Genomic DNA, 17,616 nt, shown 5'->3' on the forward strand with positions numbered 1-17,616 from the left:
CCAGGGGCTGTATAAAAAAGATCGAGACTGAAAGATTTTTTACACTAAATTTATGACCACTTGAGGCCAATCTAAACCATTTCAGGTTAGTAAATGATACTTATGTGATGATCAGAAAGTTTCCGCACTATTAGTATTACGTTGATCAATTTTCCACTAGTTTGGAAGCGGTACACCTGAACTCTTCAGTTACTGTTTGAGTTCTTGTGATCAGGCTAACTTGTAAATCTGGCTTCTGTGATATAAACAGCACAAAGATAAGCACAGACTTGTTTTTCAGAAAAGATGTGAACGCTGCTTTTATCAATGAGGAAGCAGCATCGCTGGTGATTTGATGTCCATTGAAAACAAAGACAGCAATGATCAACCCTCTACAGTACATATCAACAACAACAACAGCCACCCAACAGCACGCTTATCTAACAACGACGACGGTCACAACGATCAATCAACAGCATCTTTTTATTCTGTCGCCTCCTCTGATGACTCTGATTTCACCAATCAACCGTTTGTGAGTTTTGACAAAAGTAACATTAGTTTCAATGAGAGCCCCGATCGGACGCTGATTCATAGCGAAAGTACACCGAAGAAATTTGACAATTATACTGCAAGTAATCAATCAGATAAACTTGACACTGGCTTGAGCCCGATTGATAAAGAGAGAGCGCCAGATATCACAGAAGGTGATTTGGGTGGAAGTGAATTGGCGGAAAGTGGAAGTACAACTTGGAACACTTGTTTCAAAGGAACGACTCATTTGTGGAATTCGGAAAGTGGACAGAATCTGACTACTGATCCATTCTGGACACCAGTTGAACTGACATCAAATGTATCAGTAAGGTTTTGCATTTTATCAGCGCATAAAGCTTCGACCACAGCCAACTGAACATCTATGACTCGGCGGGATTAGTTTGAATTTTTCATTCAATGAGAAATTTCTCTCAAGCGGACAAGTGTAAGCCGGTACTGAGCATAGATTTTGACTTGAGGGCAATGCTGTCATTTGATGCATCGTGAAGATTTTGGAAGTTAATCTGGGATTTATATATGGAATTTTTTAGTTCACCATGACCCGAATACTATTCGGAATATCACCATAAATGGCATGTAGAGATGTAAAAGCAGAACCCTAAAAATAACGATGCAAAATCACTTGCTTGTTGTTTCAATCCTCCATGAAAAGGGAGTTGGGAACTTTAATTCCAATCCCAATCTTCTTTGTTAAGCACTTTTTTAGACGATTGCTACCTTTTGCGGACCAATGCGAAAATTTACATATCAAAAAAGATCCATAAAATGTCAATTATATATAACTAAAAAAGTGCTACTTTAAATTGATTCTACACGCATACATTTCTGTTTATTCTTTGTGTTGAAATCAAGACTACAGGTGAAAGTTCTTAAACGTTAAATAAAATATGTGAAGCAAATCATTTTAAATGTGATTTTATAGTAATTTTGACAGTGATTTCTCAAAATCTTGCAAAAGAAGGAAAGCTGTTTAAAAAATGTGGGACTATTTGCATCTAAGCCATACCTATTTTATGTTTTAAAGTTCTGACAGCTTGAGGGTTTTACTGGCTTTTCATGATTGTGACTTCTTGTCGTTGTGTATCTCTGGCTAGCCGCCGTCGCAGTTGTTAGAAGTCATTGTTTGGAGTGACGTTGAGTAAAAGAACTTTTTTGTGTCTGGGAGGGGAACGAAAGAAAGAATAAATAAATGGAAAAAAACGGTGAATTATTCTATAACAACTATAAGAAAAGGAGTGTAATTGAGCTTAAACCTGCTGTCTCTTCACTGTGGCGCGTGTGGGATCGAACTCCTGCTGTAATTTTAATTTCGTATACTGACGTTTTGCGCCAATATGCACACGTTTCGGTTGTAGAATTGCCATTTCGGTACAGTTTTCGTTCTTTTTTTTCTTGAAATGAATTTTTTTGAAATGAATTTCTTTAAGAATGAAATTTTGAAATGAATTTTTTAGAATTGATAAATTCTAAAACTAATTATTACAAGGTTTGTCGGTTTTGGCTTGTCTCGTAGTTTTTACTTTTGCTTAGTATTCACGCTTGAAGAATAACAAAATGTCTCTGCGCAAAACTTCTGAGTCCTCCGGAGGAGAAGTTTCAACACAGCATGATTCGGGTGATTCCTCCTGAGAGCTTTGGTGTCGAGGCCGAATAGCCCCGGAATTTTCCGCAAGACACTTCTTCCGTTTGAAGGGGTGATACCGGATGCTATGGCGGAAGCTTACAGAGCTCGGAAACGTCAGAAGCGATTTTTAAAACTTAGGAAGTGGCGGGCAACTTCTGATTCGAAAGGATCGAAGAAGCATCCTGATACTAGGTTTAATCCTGACTTTGATCCAAAAGATCCTTTGGTCCTTGCTCGGTGATCACTGACTTTTGAAACAGTAAAAAGAAAATAGAGAACTTGATTGTCGGCTTGCGTACTCAATCTGAATTTCTAAGGTGCTTTTGCAATTGTTCTTTGGACATTGCCCTTTTTTCGATAAGATGTACGATAGATTCAGTTTCGTTCTTTTGTGCGCGCTTGATGTAATCTTTTGCCAATCTGAATTTGTCTTATGCTAGGCGAGTTAGATTCTTCGTGTAACTTTTGCACGTCATACCATCGAGCTTACCTTAAACAAGAGATGACCGTTTGTGATTGGTTAAGCCAAGTCAGCAAGGGTCTGCTTATAGAAATAGTGACCGGGTCCAGGACTTGTACAGCGAAAGTAACCTTTATTGTTCAACATTTAGATTAATTAACGGTCTGTTCTTGTTAAGATTCGCTTGTTTGCTCTGGCTATTATGTCTTTACAATGTTCATTGCAGTTGAGTTGTTCAATGTTCATTCCTAAGAACCTAATAGTTTTGGCTTCTTGAATTTGTTTTCCGCTGATATACAGGCTTAGGCTTGTTTGTCTTTTTAAAGGGTTTCTAAAAATCCAAAAAAACCTGTACTTGGTCTTGGTTTGTTTTATTTTTGTACAGTTTGCTTTGTTTTAACTGACTGGACATTGATCTGTTATATAGTGCTAAGTCATCTGCAAGCAGAAATTTTAGCTGGAGTGTCCGGAATATTTGAGACATAAGTTATGAGCAGTATCGGCGTCAGAAATCTACCCTCGGGGACACCAGCTATGGGTGAGAATTTCTTGCTTCTTGTGTTCTTGATTTTCACAAACCTTCAAATTTTCACAACACCTTTTTCTCTGTTCACCTAAACGTTTTCCTCTGAGAGGATTGAGTTTACCCTAAACGTTTTCCTCTGTTAACGTAAACGTTTTTCTCTGAGATGATTGAGTTTACCGATTTGATGATAGTTTTATGTATTCCAATTTTGCTAAGTTTGTCAATCGACTTTTGTCTCTTTTGTGTCCATTCAGGTTTCTGCTAGCCTGCAGGTTGGCTGGCGTGTAGGTTTTAGCTTTTTTGAAAAGCTTTGTCGCTTTAGTAGCCAATAATTTTTTGTGGTTGAAGTTGTGGGTTTTTGCGTAGATTTTAGCGTTACAATATTGGTTGCGAAGACTTATCGCAAATCGTTAGTATTTTTGCCAATTTCAAGTGATCATTCAAAAGTTTTGGATTATTAGCTTTTTCGTATCAATTTTAAACAAATCAATAATTGAGAATTTGTTGCGCATGTGGCCGTAAGTGCGCTGAATTCCGAATCAAACGATACTTGCTGTAAAATATTTTGTCAATCATTTCTTTTTTCACTGAGAACGGGAATAGTTATTCAAGTTTTCACGGGAGAGACCGTTTTAGTTATTTTTGCATGTGAACTTTTTGTGGTATAAAAAAATTAAGCAAAGAGAGGCTCCGAATATTTGTTGCTTTAAAATTTTGTTAACTATTGATACAATTTTTAGGCAGAATGAAGTGAATATTTATTGATGGATATTTTGATCGAAATACTTGCTCACTATTTTTCACCGGAGTCTCCTAATTACAATTAATTTTTCATTGGAAGTTCGTGGGAAAAACATTTTCATCCCATGGTCTATGTTTTCCAGTAGCCATTTGTTCAGTTCCGCTAGCTATAGTCATTCCCGGAATATAAGCGAATATTCATTTCTGAATTGATTTTTTTTCACGTAGAAATAGTGACTGAAAGAAAATATGCAGCCTAGTTATACTGCTACTGGTAATATAATGCACCACATGTGAGTAGAGAGATAAGAAATGCTGTATAGTAGCAACTCGTTGGCGTTTTTATGTTGTGAAGAAAATAAGCAGGTCATAACTAGATAACAGTTGAGCATTTCGTTAAAAGCCGTTTTAGTACATTGCGTTTCAAGTTTGTATTGTAGTAGCATTGGAAACGATGCGTTGTTTTGTTTAGGAATCATGCAATGATCAAGACTTTCTTTACCAATCTACTTATCAGTCGCCTGAATCAACAGTGAGTCAAACTGAACAGTTACAAGAAAATCTATCTAAAATTACATCAGATTTCGCCAAAAACAGTGACGTCATAAACAAAGGCGTCGATTACACCGGATGTGACGTTATCGACTGTACAACACCAACTGGAAGTGACATAATAGATATCGAAGGAGATTACGCAATAGACAGTAATGTCATATATTTTCATGACATTATAGAAGATCGAAGCTGTGAAGTAAATTTGGATCTGTTTCCCTTTCCAAATCCAGGACCAATTTTTTCTAGTTTACACGAGCGAACCAAGTGTTTGTCCAAATGCTTGTCCAAGCGTTTTTTTAAGTGTTTAGTAGCTATGAAGTGGTGAAGTTAGTCATGACCGTTTTTGTTGACGACCTAGATAGTTCCTAACAGCGAAATCCAAGCCATATATGGAATCCATGAAATCTGGCAAACACATACCTGACGTTGCGGAAATTTCAACGAAGCCCTATGTCCTACATGGAATGTTATATGGCTCTTAAATATGGTTATCATGAATTGTTAGCCCTGGAATGATTTTTCAATGCTAGGATGAAAAATATCCAATCCTATTATAGGAAAAATAAGGTAAATTTTGGTCAGGTTAAAAGGAAACAATTCCTTAAATTTGGCAAAGGAGGAACAACATTTTACAAATTCTTTGCCCAGTACGTTGAGCTGTGAGCTCGAGACAGAGCTAGAGGCTATTTTGAACAGATCGCCTGTTTTGACACTACCCCCCGAAAAGGAGCAGGAGGGAGATTGTCTAGTTGATGATCGGAGTCTGTTGCGTGTGAAAGAATTGAAGAAACGATTTGAGTCCCTCGACCTCTTTTCAGAAGGTTAGATCAGTGCTCAAGTTGATTGTTGTTATGTGCAATTGATATAGGCAATTCTGAAGTCCTAAATCATTGCACACGCTCTTACTTAGTGGAAATAGATTGGGTTGCTGAGTTGAAATTGTAAATCTGGTGAGTTTTCGTTCAAACTTGTAAATTTTATGTAAACGGAAGTTAAATACATGTCAATCTATATGACCAAACCACATAGCAATCATTTGAAAATTAAAATCGTTAGGATCATGCGCATCTGGGCGTTCGTTGTCATCCGTACAAGTTAGACATAAACGAAAAAGAAGATATTTTTGCATGAAAAGCTGAATCTTTTTCAGCCAAGTTTTCTCGAACAATTATAATTATAGAAAGCTTCGAAGTTTTCCTTCGTAAGCCTAAGATTAAAAGCGCAAAATGCAAAATTTGAGATTTGTTTCTAGGGGAAAATTTAAAATTTTACATCAGCTAATGGAGATAGTCTTTGTCTGCTTTTTGGCGTACCCTAAATGAGATGACTCACAATGTCAACTATCTGAGATTGTTAACTAGACTCGGACTCAGAATTTTTTATATTTCAATTGGTTATATGCTGTAAGGGATTCATTTAATGTCATTATCTAAAAATGGTAATATGAGATTTCACAATGCAATTGTGACACCTTAAGGCATGCAAAACCAGTCAGTTCATTCTATAGCATATAACTATTGCCAACTTAGTCTCAAAAAGCATGCTTTAATAGATTAGGTACATGCTATGATGTATTCATTTGATCACCTTTTCTCCGCACAGACTTAACATGAAGTCAGTTCGAATCGCAGTGTATTTCTTTTTCCATGCTTCAACCGTAGGAATTGGGCGATAGAATCGATAATACTATTACTACGTCATTCCAGTTCATTATAGCTTAGTTTGTACAAAATAAGCAGGCTCTTCAAACATGCAATGTCAATGCTGAAGTAGTTTCTAATTTTTGCCCCTCTATCATTTCACCCCGCAAACTTTTTACCCCAAAACCCTATGTATCTTCCTTCAACTTTGGGTGTAAATAAAATTTTCAACCCAAAGCCTACGCATTATTAACTCAAAGCCTTTAACATTAATAGGACAAGGATGACCGTTAATGTGCGTTCGCACATGATGTTCCGACCCGAACTCATCTACATTTTTGACTTAATTGTCAACCTAATGATAAGATAATTAAAAATAGATGTTTGAGTTTTAAAACATCGTTACACAACCGAACTTCTGATTGAATTGCATAAAACAATGCCTCATTACAGCGCATACAAGATCTGCAATTAGAAAGAATACAAGAAAAAAACAACAAAATAAGCAAAAACGAAAAATTTTTTAGCGAATGTGCTGGAAGAAGAGAAAGAAAGACAAATATTGACCACTCACAACACTTATGAAAACGCATATTCGCCAACAAAACATCAGTTACGACATGATATCAATGGAAAAATAGTTTTTGACTTACAAGGAATTGGATGGAACCTCTCAATGATGAGAATAAGTCACAAGTTGACGAAAAGAATAGAAACCGAAATGTATTTAAAATATTTGAAAACGAACAATATCATAAACTTTAATACTATTCACTATAAACTTACTGCATTGAGTAACATCATTCATTCAATCCTCAATTAGAAGCCTATGGGACCAGTCAGCATTTTACGGCTTCATGAAGAATTAAAAAAAGGCAAAGACATCAAAGTCACAAATAATTGAGCGAGAAGTGTCGAAGCCAATAAAAATATTTGTGTTAAAAAATTTTCCTACTCTCATATAGTCATATAATTTTTGACAGCAGTGGGATTCTTCTTTTTTAACAATATGACTTCAATAAATCAACAAGTGTGAACAAATATAATAAAACCACGAAATTTTTGAGTAAACCCGGTATATCAACTGCATTAAATTCAATAGCTTTCAATGGAAGTAAAAAATTACGCTAAGTTATGACTCAATGAGAAGGCAAGGATGTTTGTCAGTCATATGTCATCAACAGGACATCACAATAAGTCTTATGCTTATGAAAATGTGTCGAAGCCATTCAAACCATAAGCAATTCTCTTAAAACGTTATCTATGATTCATTGGACGTCTTCTCTCAGCCAATAATAACTATCAAAATATGAATAATAAGATCAGATTTCAAAAGGAACCAAAATTATTTTAAAAAACCAGAGTTTTTTCAGAAAGTATGAAAACTCCTGGCATCGAAGTCATAAAACCAATATTAAGCAGATTAAACCGCTTATCAGATGATTTTTGTTTGCAGTAAAACTGAAGAGGGTGCTGTTGTCATTACTGAGACTGACTTACAGGTCATGAAATTAAGCTTAATAATGGTTTATGTTCAAAAAATTTTTTTTAGTCTTAACAGCCACTAAATTCCGTAGCTCATCGGAAGTCAATAAATACGCAAAATTATGCCTCGATAGGAAGATAAGGACCGTTGTCTTTTTTAATCATCAATAAGACATCACAATAAATCGTTTGATGGTGAAAAAAACAACAAAACAGGCAAAAACCAAAAATTCAGTAGGAAAATGCAAGAAAGTGTCGAAGGCATTTAAAACTAAATCTTTTCTGTAAAAACTTTATCTATGACACATTGAACATCTTCTCTTATTCTTCTGGGAACTACCACTACTAGGATGATTTGATGAAATTTCAAAGGGAACCAAAATCACAAATATCCAAAAAAAACTTCTGAATGAAAACTCGTGTCATCGAAGTCATAAAATCATTAGTTAGAAGATAAAACCGCCAGCCAGATTCATTTTACTTGCAGTAGAAAAAATGAGGTCCTATAATTACTCAGACTACTTACAGTTCACGAAAGCAAGTTTAAGATTGGTTAATGTTCAGAAAAATTTTTTAAAAATTATTTTCAAAGTCGTAACAGCCATTATATTCAAGACTTATCAACGGAAGTCAAAAAATACTCTACGTTATGCCTCGATAGGAAGACAAGGATGTTTGTCATGAAAACGTCATCAATGAGACATCACAAGTCCTATGATTATGGAAACAACGACAAATACTTTATCTATGATCCATTGGACGTCTTAGCCAATTGGAACTATCAAAATTGGGATGAGATCAGATTTCAAAGAAAGTTTGAACCATAAGCAACCCTCTGAAATCTTTATCTATGATCCATTGGACTTCTTAGCCATATGGAACTATCAAAATTGGGATAATGAGATCAGATTTCAAAGTGAACTAAATTCATTTAAAAAATCAGATTTTTTTCCCGAAATTATGAAATTTCGTGGCATCGAAGTCATAAAACCAATAGTTAGCAGATAAAACAGCTTTTCAGAATAGTTTTGGTTGCAGTATGAAGGAAGGGGTTCCTTTCATTACTCAGATTGACTTACTGTTCATGAAAATAAATTTATCGGTTAATGGTCGAAAAAAATTTGAAAAATTATTTGAAATCTTAACAGCCAATAGCTGTCCACTCAAATAACTATATAGGTTTATCTAATGCACATTAGGAAGCCAATCGCACTTTAAGTTAGCGAGTCTATGCTATAGGACTCCCAAAATTTAGTAAAATCTCAAAAGAAAATCAAAATTTCAATAAAAATTTCGAAAACTCAGAGTCGAAGACAAAAAAAAACATGAGTGATTCCTTAAAAACGAGTTTTCCGTTGATTGGGTATCATTTGACTGTAAATGAGGCTTTTCATAAACGGAATCTCGATATGAAAAGTGTCTACTAGTCTCTAAGTGATTTAGAAAACAAAACAGCTCTCAAATTGAATTCGAGTTTTTTATTGATTGTAAACTTCCTCATGAGACCAGAACTACATAACTTATCTTTTTATTGGTCTATTGGTAACACAAAATTGTTTCATTTTGTAGCGTGAAATGTAATTTTGAAATTATATTTTGTATAGAAAATCCTTATTTTGAACAAAAATTACGTTAAATGTGAACAAATGTGAACGTGTTCACGCAAAATTTTAAACCTCGATAAATCCGCGAAAAATACGAAATTCAAAAAAAAATCTTATTTTATTTTGAATTTTACGCTGGACGAGCTTTCTAATGATGCCACTCACATTTCTGTACGATGAATAAATCGAGCAGCCAAAATTGTCTGAACAAAAAAAAACCAATTTGAGTATATAGTCCCCCCCCCCCCCCCCAACAATAAATTGTTAAGGATTAAACTCAGGGTGAAATTGTAGAGGGTGAGAAAGTAGGGTACCACTCAAATGGGTAGGAGTGATTTGATGAATTGGACAGATGCCTGTCGCATAGAAGGTAAACACATGTAAAACAAGAAATTGGATGCAGCATTTGTGGCTGTTATGATGTATCCCATGTATCGGGAGCTGTTGTAGGCAGCGAGGTTCTTCTTGTAAAGTTCAACCGAGTAGTCAACCCAGAAGTTCTCAGTCCACTGAAGTAGAAGGAATGTCAGTGACATTGTCACAAGTACTCCCGATGCTTTCAAGTTTCTGTTTTCACGTCTCTTCTGTTCCTCCTGTGAAAAATAAATCACATTTTCAGAAACGTAGTTGTCTGTGTAATGCCTTTTATCTATTGCCTTTTGAAAAAAGTTACGCGATATTGTAATGACATAAATATTTGATGTGCTCTGCTACGCCTATAGCTTCTATTTAAGTTCTTTAAAAAGTACTTATCTTATTGCTGTAAAGTGTCATCCTCATTTTTTTGATTGTGTGCCCATCAGCCGAAAATGTTTTTTTTTACTTGGATACTACTCAGACATTCAAATTAGTCTCATTGAAAGTTGTTAGATGCACTATTTGTGATGAATAAAATAGATCAGCAGAAATATCTATGAATCAGATTCTGTTAGAAATAACCGATATAGTGTTGTTGCGGTGCATTTTTCTTGCATCACGCCATCTTTTGATCAGCACAATGGTTGTGACTCCATTTGAGATGAATGCCAACCACGAGAGGAAGAAACGGTCACTCCAACGTATCAGGTTGTGATACAGTTCAGAATAGAATATCTGACACCATTTGGCTGTTCCGCCTGAAACACGGATACACCCACACCCAAAATTATTTTAGTTTACGAATTCGATATGCTTGCTTACTTTTGATTTTAACGCAAATGTCTGAATTATTGTTCCTATTTTCTGACGCTCATTTCATTCCTTTTTCAGATGATTTACGAAAGGTTAAAAATAATCCTCCTTCTTGATACCTTCTTCCCACTACGATTGCTGTTTAATAGCCGCACAGTTTTTTACAATTCAAAGAATTTAAATTGTATTGGGGCACTGTCTTTTTAAAATCTGTTCACATTTTCATGATTTTTGAAGTCAAATTGGAGTAGTGATTTTGGTCACGCCGAAACAGGAAGTGGAGCGAAAAAGCGAGTGGTTTTGCGGCGTGAAATTTTTTTACTCTATTTTTAAAGCAGAGTGAGAAAACGGTTTTTGAACAAAAATTCGCCTTCTCTAGTGGTTTTTTGTTCACATGCGGAAATTTCACTTTGCTTTTTACTGTTTATTCAATTTTTGGATTGGATTTTTTTCTAAGTGGTTTTCCCAATCCATTCATAGTTCATTCTGGGCTTAGTTTTTTGTTAGAATCAAATTTACTTTTCTCGCTAGTGATTTTTTGTTCTCGCTAGCGGCATTTTGATTTTGTTTTTTATGTGATTTTTAGAAATGGTTTTCCAATTCACTCATAGTCCGTTCTATGTCTAGTTTGTTGTATAGTCAATGAAAATTCTTTGAGTTGTACTGCAGGACTTGTCATGCTATGTTTTTTTGTTTCGTCGTCTGATGATCTTTTTCGTTTAACATTTGTTCACACAGCAAAGCTGAAAAGGTAATTTTCTGAATGACTTCTCCCTCTCACTAACGGCGTTTGCGAGCGTGACGTCATTTCTCACTCTCTTTAGTAAAAGTTTTTTGCGTGATTAGATTTTGATCACAAATGACTGATCTAGTTCGTTGTATAGTCAATGAAAATTTGAATTGTACGTCAGGACTTGTCCTGCTATGTTTTTACAATTCAAAGAATTTGAATTGTATTGGGGCGCTGTCTTTTTTTAAAGATCTGTTGACACATTTTCATGATTTTTGAAGTCAAATTGGAGTAGTGATTTTGGTCACGCCGAAACAGGAAATGGAGCGAAAAAGCGAGTGGTTTTGGGGCGTGATTTTTTTTGCTCTAATTTTAAAGTAGAGTGAGAAAACGGTGTTTGAACAAGAATTCGGTTTCTCGGTAGTGGTTTTTGTTCACATGCGGCAATTTCACTCTGATTTTTACTGTTTTTTCGCTTTTTTGGATCGGATTTTTTTCTAAATGGTTCTCCCAATCCATTCATAGTTCATTCTAGGCTTAGTTTTTTGTTAGAATCAAATTTACTTTTCTCGCTAGTGATTTTTTGTTCTCGCTAGCGGCATTTTGATTTTGTTTTTTTTTTAATGTGATTTTTAGAAATGGTTTTCCAATTCACTCATAGTCCGTTCTATGTGTAGTTTGTTGTATAGTCAATGAAAATTCTTTGAGTTGTACTGCAGGACTTGTCATGCTATGTTTTTTTTGTTTCGTCGTCTGATGATCTTTTTCGTTTAACATTTGTTCACACAGCAAAGCTGAAAAGGTAATTTTCTGAATGACTTCTCCCTCACTAACGGCGTTTGCGAGCGTGACGTCATTTCTCACTCTTTAGTAAAAATTTTTTGCGTGATTAGATTTTGATCACAAATGACTGATCTAGTTCGTTGTATAGTCAATGAAAATTTGAATTGTACGTCAGGACTTGTCCTGCTATGTTTTTACAAATCAAAGAATTTGAATTTTCTTGGGGCGCTGTCTTTTTTTTAAGATCTGTTCACACATTTTCATGATTTTTGAAGTCAAATTGGAGTAGTGATTTTGGTCACGCCGAAACAGGAAATAGAGCGAAAAAGCGAGTGGTTTTGGGGCGTGAATTTTTTTGCTCTAATTTTAAAGTAGAGTGAGAAAACGGTGTTTGAACAAGAATTCGGTTTCTCGGTAGAGGTTTTTGTTCACATGCGGCAATTTCACTCTGATTTTTACTGTTTTTTCGCTTTTTTGGATCGGATTTTTTTCTAAATGGTTCTCCCAATCCATTCATAGTTCATTCTAGGCTTAGTTTTTTGTTAGAATCAAATTTACTTTTCTCGCTAGTGATTTTTTGTTCTCGCTAGCGGCATTTTGATTTTGTTTTTTTATGTGATTTTTAGAAATGGTTTTCCAATTCACTCATAGTCCGTTCCATGTCTAGTTTGTTGTATAGTCAATGAAAATTCTTTGAGTTGTACTGCAGGACTTGTCATGCTATGTTTTTTTTGTTTCGTCGTCTGATGATCTTTTTCGTTTAACATTTGTTCACACAGCAAAGCTGAAAAGGTAATTTTCTGAATGACTTCTCCCTCTCACTAACGGCGTTTGCGAGCGTGACGTCATTTCTCACTCTCTTTAGTAAAAGTTTTTTGCGTGATTAGATTTTGATCACAAATGACTGATCTAGTTCGTTGTATAGTCAATGAAAATTTGAATTGTACGTCAGGACTTGTCCTGCTATGTTTTTACAATTCAAAGAATTTGAATTGTATTGGGGCGCTGTCTTTTTTTTAAGATATGTTCACACATTTTCATGATTTTTGAAGTCAAATTGGAGTAGTGATTTTGGTCACGCCGAAACAGGAAATAGAGCGAAAAAGCGAGTGGTTTTGGGGCGTGAATTTTTTTGCTCTAATTTTAAAGTAGAGTGAGAAAACGGTGTTTGAACAAGAATTCGGTTTCTCGGTAGAGGTTTTTGTTCAAATGCGGCAATTTCACTCTGATTTTTACTGTTTTTTCGCTTTTTTGGATCGGATTTTTTTCTAAATGGTTCTCCCAATCCATTCATAGTTCATTCTAGGCTTAGTTTTTTGTTAGAATCAAATTTACTTTTCTCGCTAGTGATTTTTTGTTCTCGCTAGCGGCATTTTGATTTTGTTTTTTTTTAATGTGATTTTTAGAAATGGTTTTCCAATTCACTCATAGTCCGTTCTATGTCTTTTTTGTTGTATAGTCAATGAAAATTCTTTGAGTTGTACTGCAGGACTTGTCATGCTATGTTTTTTTTGTTTCGTCGTCTGATGATCTTTTTCGTTTAACATTTGTTCACACAGCAAAGCTGAAAAGGTAATTTTCTGAATGACTTCTCCCTCTCACTAACGGCGTTTGCGAGCGTGACGTCATTTCTCACTCTCTTTAGTAAAAGTTTTTTGCGTGATTAGATTTTGATCACAAATGACTGATCTAGTTCGTTGTATAGTCAATGAAAATTTGAATTGTACGTCAGGACTTGTCCTGCTATGTTTTTACAATTCAAAGAATTTGAATTGTATTGGGGCGCTGTCTTTTTTTTAAGATATGTTCACACATTTTCATGATTTTTGAAGTCAAATTGGAGTAGTGATTTTGGTCACGCCGAAACAGGAAATAGAGCGAAAAAGCGAGTGGTTTTGGGGCGTGAATTTTTTTGCTCTAATTTTAAAGTAGAGTGAGAAAACGGTGTTTGAACAAGAATTCGGTTTCTCGGTAGAGGTTTTTGTTCACATGCGGCAATTTCACTCTGATTTTTACTGTTTTTTCGCTTTTTTGGATCGGATTTTTTTCTAAATGGTTCTCCCAATCCATTCATAGTTCATTCTAGGCTTAGTTTTTTGTTAGAATCAAATTTACTTTTCTCGCTAGTGATTTTTTGTTCTCGCTAGCGGCATTTTGATTTTGTTTTTTTTATGTGATTTTTAGAAATGGTTTTCCAATTCACTCATAGTCCGTTCTATGTCTAGTTTGTTGTATAGTCAATGAAAATTCTTTGAGTTGTACTGCAGGACTTGTCATGCTATGTTTTTTTTGTTTCGTCGTCTAATGATCTTTTTCGTTTAACATTTGTTCACACAGCAAAGCTGAAAAGGTAATTTTCTGAATGACTTCTCCCTCTCACTAACGGCGTTTGCGAGCGTGATGTCATTTCTCACTCTCTTTAGTAAAAGTTTTTTGCGTGATTAGATTTTGATCACAAATGACTGATCTAGTTCGTTGTATAGTCAATGAAAATTTGAATTGTACGTCAGGACTTGTCCTGCTATGTTTTTACAATTCAAAGAATTTGAATTGTATTGGGGCGCTGTCTTTTTTTAAGATATGTTCACACATTTTCATGATTTTTGAAGTCAAATTGGAGTAGTGATTTTGGTCACGCCGAAACAGGAAATGGAGCGAAAAAGCGAGTGGTTTTGGGGCGTGAATTTTTTTGCTCTAATTTTAAAGTAGAGTGAGAAAACGGTGTTTGAACAAGAATTCGGTTTCTCGGTAGTGGTTTTTGTTCACATGCGGCAATTTCACTCTGATTTTTACTGTTTTTTCGCTTTTTTGTATCGGATTTTTTTCTAAATGGTTCTCCCAATCCATTCATAGTTCATTCTAGGCTTAGTTTTTTGTTAGAATCAAATTTCCTTTTCTCGCTAGTGATTTTTTGTTCTCGCTAGCGGCATTTTGATTTTGTTTTTTTGTTTTTTTTTTATGTGATTTTTAGAAATGGTTTTCCAATTCACGCAAATTCCGTTCTATGTCTAGTTTGTTGTATAGTCAATGAAAATTCTTTGAGTTGTACTGCAGGACTTGTCATGCTATGTTTTTTTTTTGTTTCGTCGTCTGATGATCTTTTTCGTTTAACATTTGTTCACACAGCAAAGCTGAAAAGGTAATTTTCTGAATGACTTCTCCCTCTCACTAACGGCGTTTGCGAGCGTGACGTCATTTCTCACTCTCTTTAGTAAAAGTTTTTTGCGTGATTAGATTTTGATCACAAATGACTGATCTAGTTCTTTGTATAGTCAATGAAGATTTGAATTGTACGTCAGGACTTGTCCTGCTATGTTTTTACAATTCAAAGAATTTGAATTGTATTGGGGCGCTGTCTTTTTTTTAAGATCTGTTCACACATTTTCATGATTTTTCAAGTCAAATTGGAGTAGTGATTTTGGTCACGCCGAAACAGGAAATGGAGCGAAAAAGCGAGTGGTTTTGGGGCGTGATTTTTTTTGCTCTAATTTTAAAGTAGAGTGAGAAAACGGTGTTTGAACAAGAATTCGGTTTCTCGGTAGTGGTTTTTGTTCACATGCGGCAATTTCACTCTGATTTTTACTGTTTTATCGCTTTTTTGGATCGGATTTTTTTCTAAATGGTTCTCCCAATCCATTGATAGTTCATTCTAGGCTTAGTTTTTTGTTAGAATCAAATTTATTTTTCTCGCTAGTGATTTTTTGTTCTCGCTAGCGGCATTTTGATTTTGTTTTTTTATGTGATTTTTAGAAATGGTTTTCCAATTCACTCATAGTCCGTTCTATGTCTAGTTTGTTGTATAGTCAATGAAAATTCTTTGAGTTGTACTGCAGGACTTGTCATGCTATGTTTTTTTTGTTTCGTCGTCTGATGATCTTTTTCGTTTAACATTTGTTCACACAGCAAAGCTGAAAAGGTAATTTTCTGAATGACTTCTCCCTCTCACTAACGGCGTTTGCGAGCGTGACGTCATTTCTCACTCTCTTTAGTAAAAGTTTTTTGAGTGATTAGATTTTGATCACAAATGACTGATCTAGTTCGTTGTATAGTCAATGAAAATTTGAATTGTACGTCAGGACTTGTCCTGCTATGTTTTTACAATTCAAAGAATTTGAATTGTATTGGGGCGCTGTCTTTTTTTTTAAGATATGTTCACACATTTTCATGATTTTTGAAGTCAAATTGGAGTAGTGATTTTGGTCACGCCGAAACAGGAAATGGAGCGAAAAAGCGAGTGGTTTTGGGGCGTGAATTTTTTTTGCTCTAATTTTAAAGTAGAGTGAGAAAACGGTGTTTGAACAAGAATTCGGTTTCTCGGTAGTGGTTTTTGTTCACATGCGGCAATTTGACTCTGATTTTTACTGTTTTTTCGCTTTTTTTGTATCGGATTTTTTTCTAAATGGTTCTCCCAATCCATTCATAGTTCATTCTAGGCTTAGTTTTTTGTTAGAATCAAATTTCTTTTTCTCGCTAGTGATTTTTTGTTCTCGCTAGCGGCATTTTGATTTTGTTTTTTTGTTTTTTTTATGTGATTTTTAGAAATGGTTTTCCAATTCACTCATAGTCCGTTCTATGTCTAGTTTGTTGTATAGTCAATGAAAATTCTTTGAGTTGTACTGCAGGACTTGTCATGCTATGTTTTTTTTGTTTCGTCGTCTGATGATCTTTTTCGTTTAACATTTGTTCACACAGCAAAGCTGAAAAGGTAATTTTCTGAATGACTTCTCCCTCTCACTAACGGCGTTTGCGAGCGTGACGTCATTTCTCACTCTCTTTAGTAAAAGTTTTTTGCGTGATTAGATTTTGATCACAAATGACTGATCTAGTTCGTTGTATAGTCAATGAAAATTTGAATTGTACGTCAGGACTTGTCCTGCTATGTTTTTACAATTCAAAGAATTTGAATTGTATTGGGGCGCTGTCTTTTTTTAAAGATCTGTTGACACATTTTCATGATTTTTGAAGTCAAATTGGAGTAGTGATTTTGGTCACGCCGAAACAGGAAATGGAGCGAAAAAGCGAGTGGTTTTGGGGCGTGAATTTTTTTGCTCTAATTTTAAAGTAGAGTGAGAAAACGGTGTTTGAACAAGAATTCGGTTTCTCGGTAGTGGTTTTTGTTCACATGCGGCAATTTCACTCTGATTTTTACTGTTTGCTTTTTTGGATCGGATTTTTTTCTAAATGGTTCTCCCAATCCATTCATAGTTCATTCTAGGCTTAGTTTTTTGTTAGAATCCAATTTACTTTTCTCGCTAGTGATTTTTTGTTCTCGCTAGCGGCATTTTGATTTTGTTTTTTTGTTTTTTTATGTGATTTTTAGAAATGGTTTTCCAATTCACTCATAGTCCGTTCTATGTCTAGTTTGTTGTATAGTCAATGAAAATTCTTTGAGTTGTACTGCAGGACTTGTCATGCTATGTTTTTTTTGTTTCGTCGTCTGATGATCTTTTTCGTTTAACATTTGTTCACACAGCAAAGCTGAAAAGGTAATTTTCTGAATGACTTCTCCCTCTCACTAACGGCGTTTGCGAGCGTGACGTCATTTCTCACTCTCTTTAGTAAAAGTTTTTTGCGTGATTAGATTTTGATCACAAATGACTGATCTAGTTCGTTGTATAGTCAATGAAAATTTGAATTGTACGTCAGGACTTGTCCTGCTATGTTTTTACAATTCAAAGAATTTGAATTGTATTGGGGCGCTGTCTTTTTTTTAAGATCTGTTCACACATTTTCATGATTTTTGAAGTCAAATTGGAGTAGTGATTTT

At 35.0% G+C, this 17,616-nt stretch overlaps 2 protein-coding genes across 4 annotated transcripts in view; one reads left to right on the forward strand and one right to left on the reverse strand.

Annotated features, from left to right (window-relative positions):
- Positions 1-243: 243 nt before the first annotated feature.
- The window catches only part of LOC142353733 (uncharacterized), a 79,070-nt gene continuing 61,697 nt past the window's right edge, over positions 244-17,616 (forward strand). The window contains exons 1-3 of the mRNA XM_075406078.1: positions 244-835; positions 4,355-4,633; positions 5,054-5,258. Coding sequence (XP_075262193.1) covers positions 335-835; positions 4,355-4,633; positions 5,054-5,258 — 985 coding nt within the window. The 5' untranslated portion in view covers positions 244-334. The remainder of the gene's footprint in view (positions 836-4,354; positions 4,634-5,053; positions 5,259-17,616) is intronic.
- Positions 5,779-17,616, reverse strand: part of LOC142352805 (uncharacterized) — a 29,740-nt gene continuing 17,902 nt past the window's right edge. Inside the window, exons 3-5 of one of the 3 annotated variants that reach the window (XM_075404940.1) lie at positions 10,106-10,281; positions 9,481-9,759; positions 5,779-6,213 (exon numbers count right to left, since the gene is read on the reverse strand). In XM_075404940.1, the coding sequence (XP_075261055.1) occupies positions 9,484-9,759; positions 10,106-10,281 (452 nt within the window). In that variant the 3' untranslated portion in view covers positions 5,779-6,213; positions 9,481-9,483. Of the gene's footprint in view, positions 6,229-9,454; positions 9,760-10,105; positions 10,282-17,616 lie in introns of those variants that run through there. The other 2 variants (XM_075404939.1, XM_075404938.1) reach the window with 2 other exon arrangements.

Source organism: Convolutriloba macropyga, chromosome 14, assembly GCF_964194025.1.
Source record: "Convolutriloba macropyga chromosome 14, txConMacr16.3, whole genome shotgun sequence".
Classification (NCBI taxonomy): Eukaryota; Metazoa; Xenacoelomorpha; order Acoela; family Convolutidae; genus Convolutriloba; species Convolutriloba macropyga.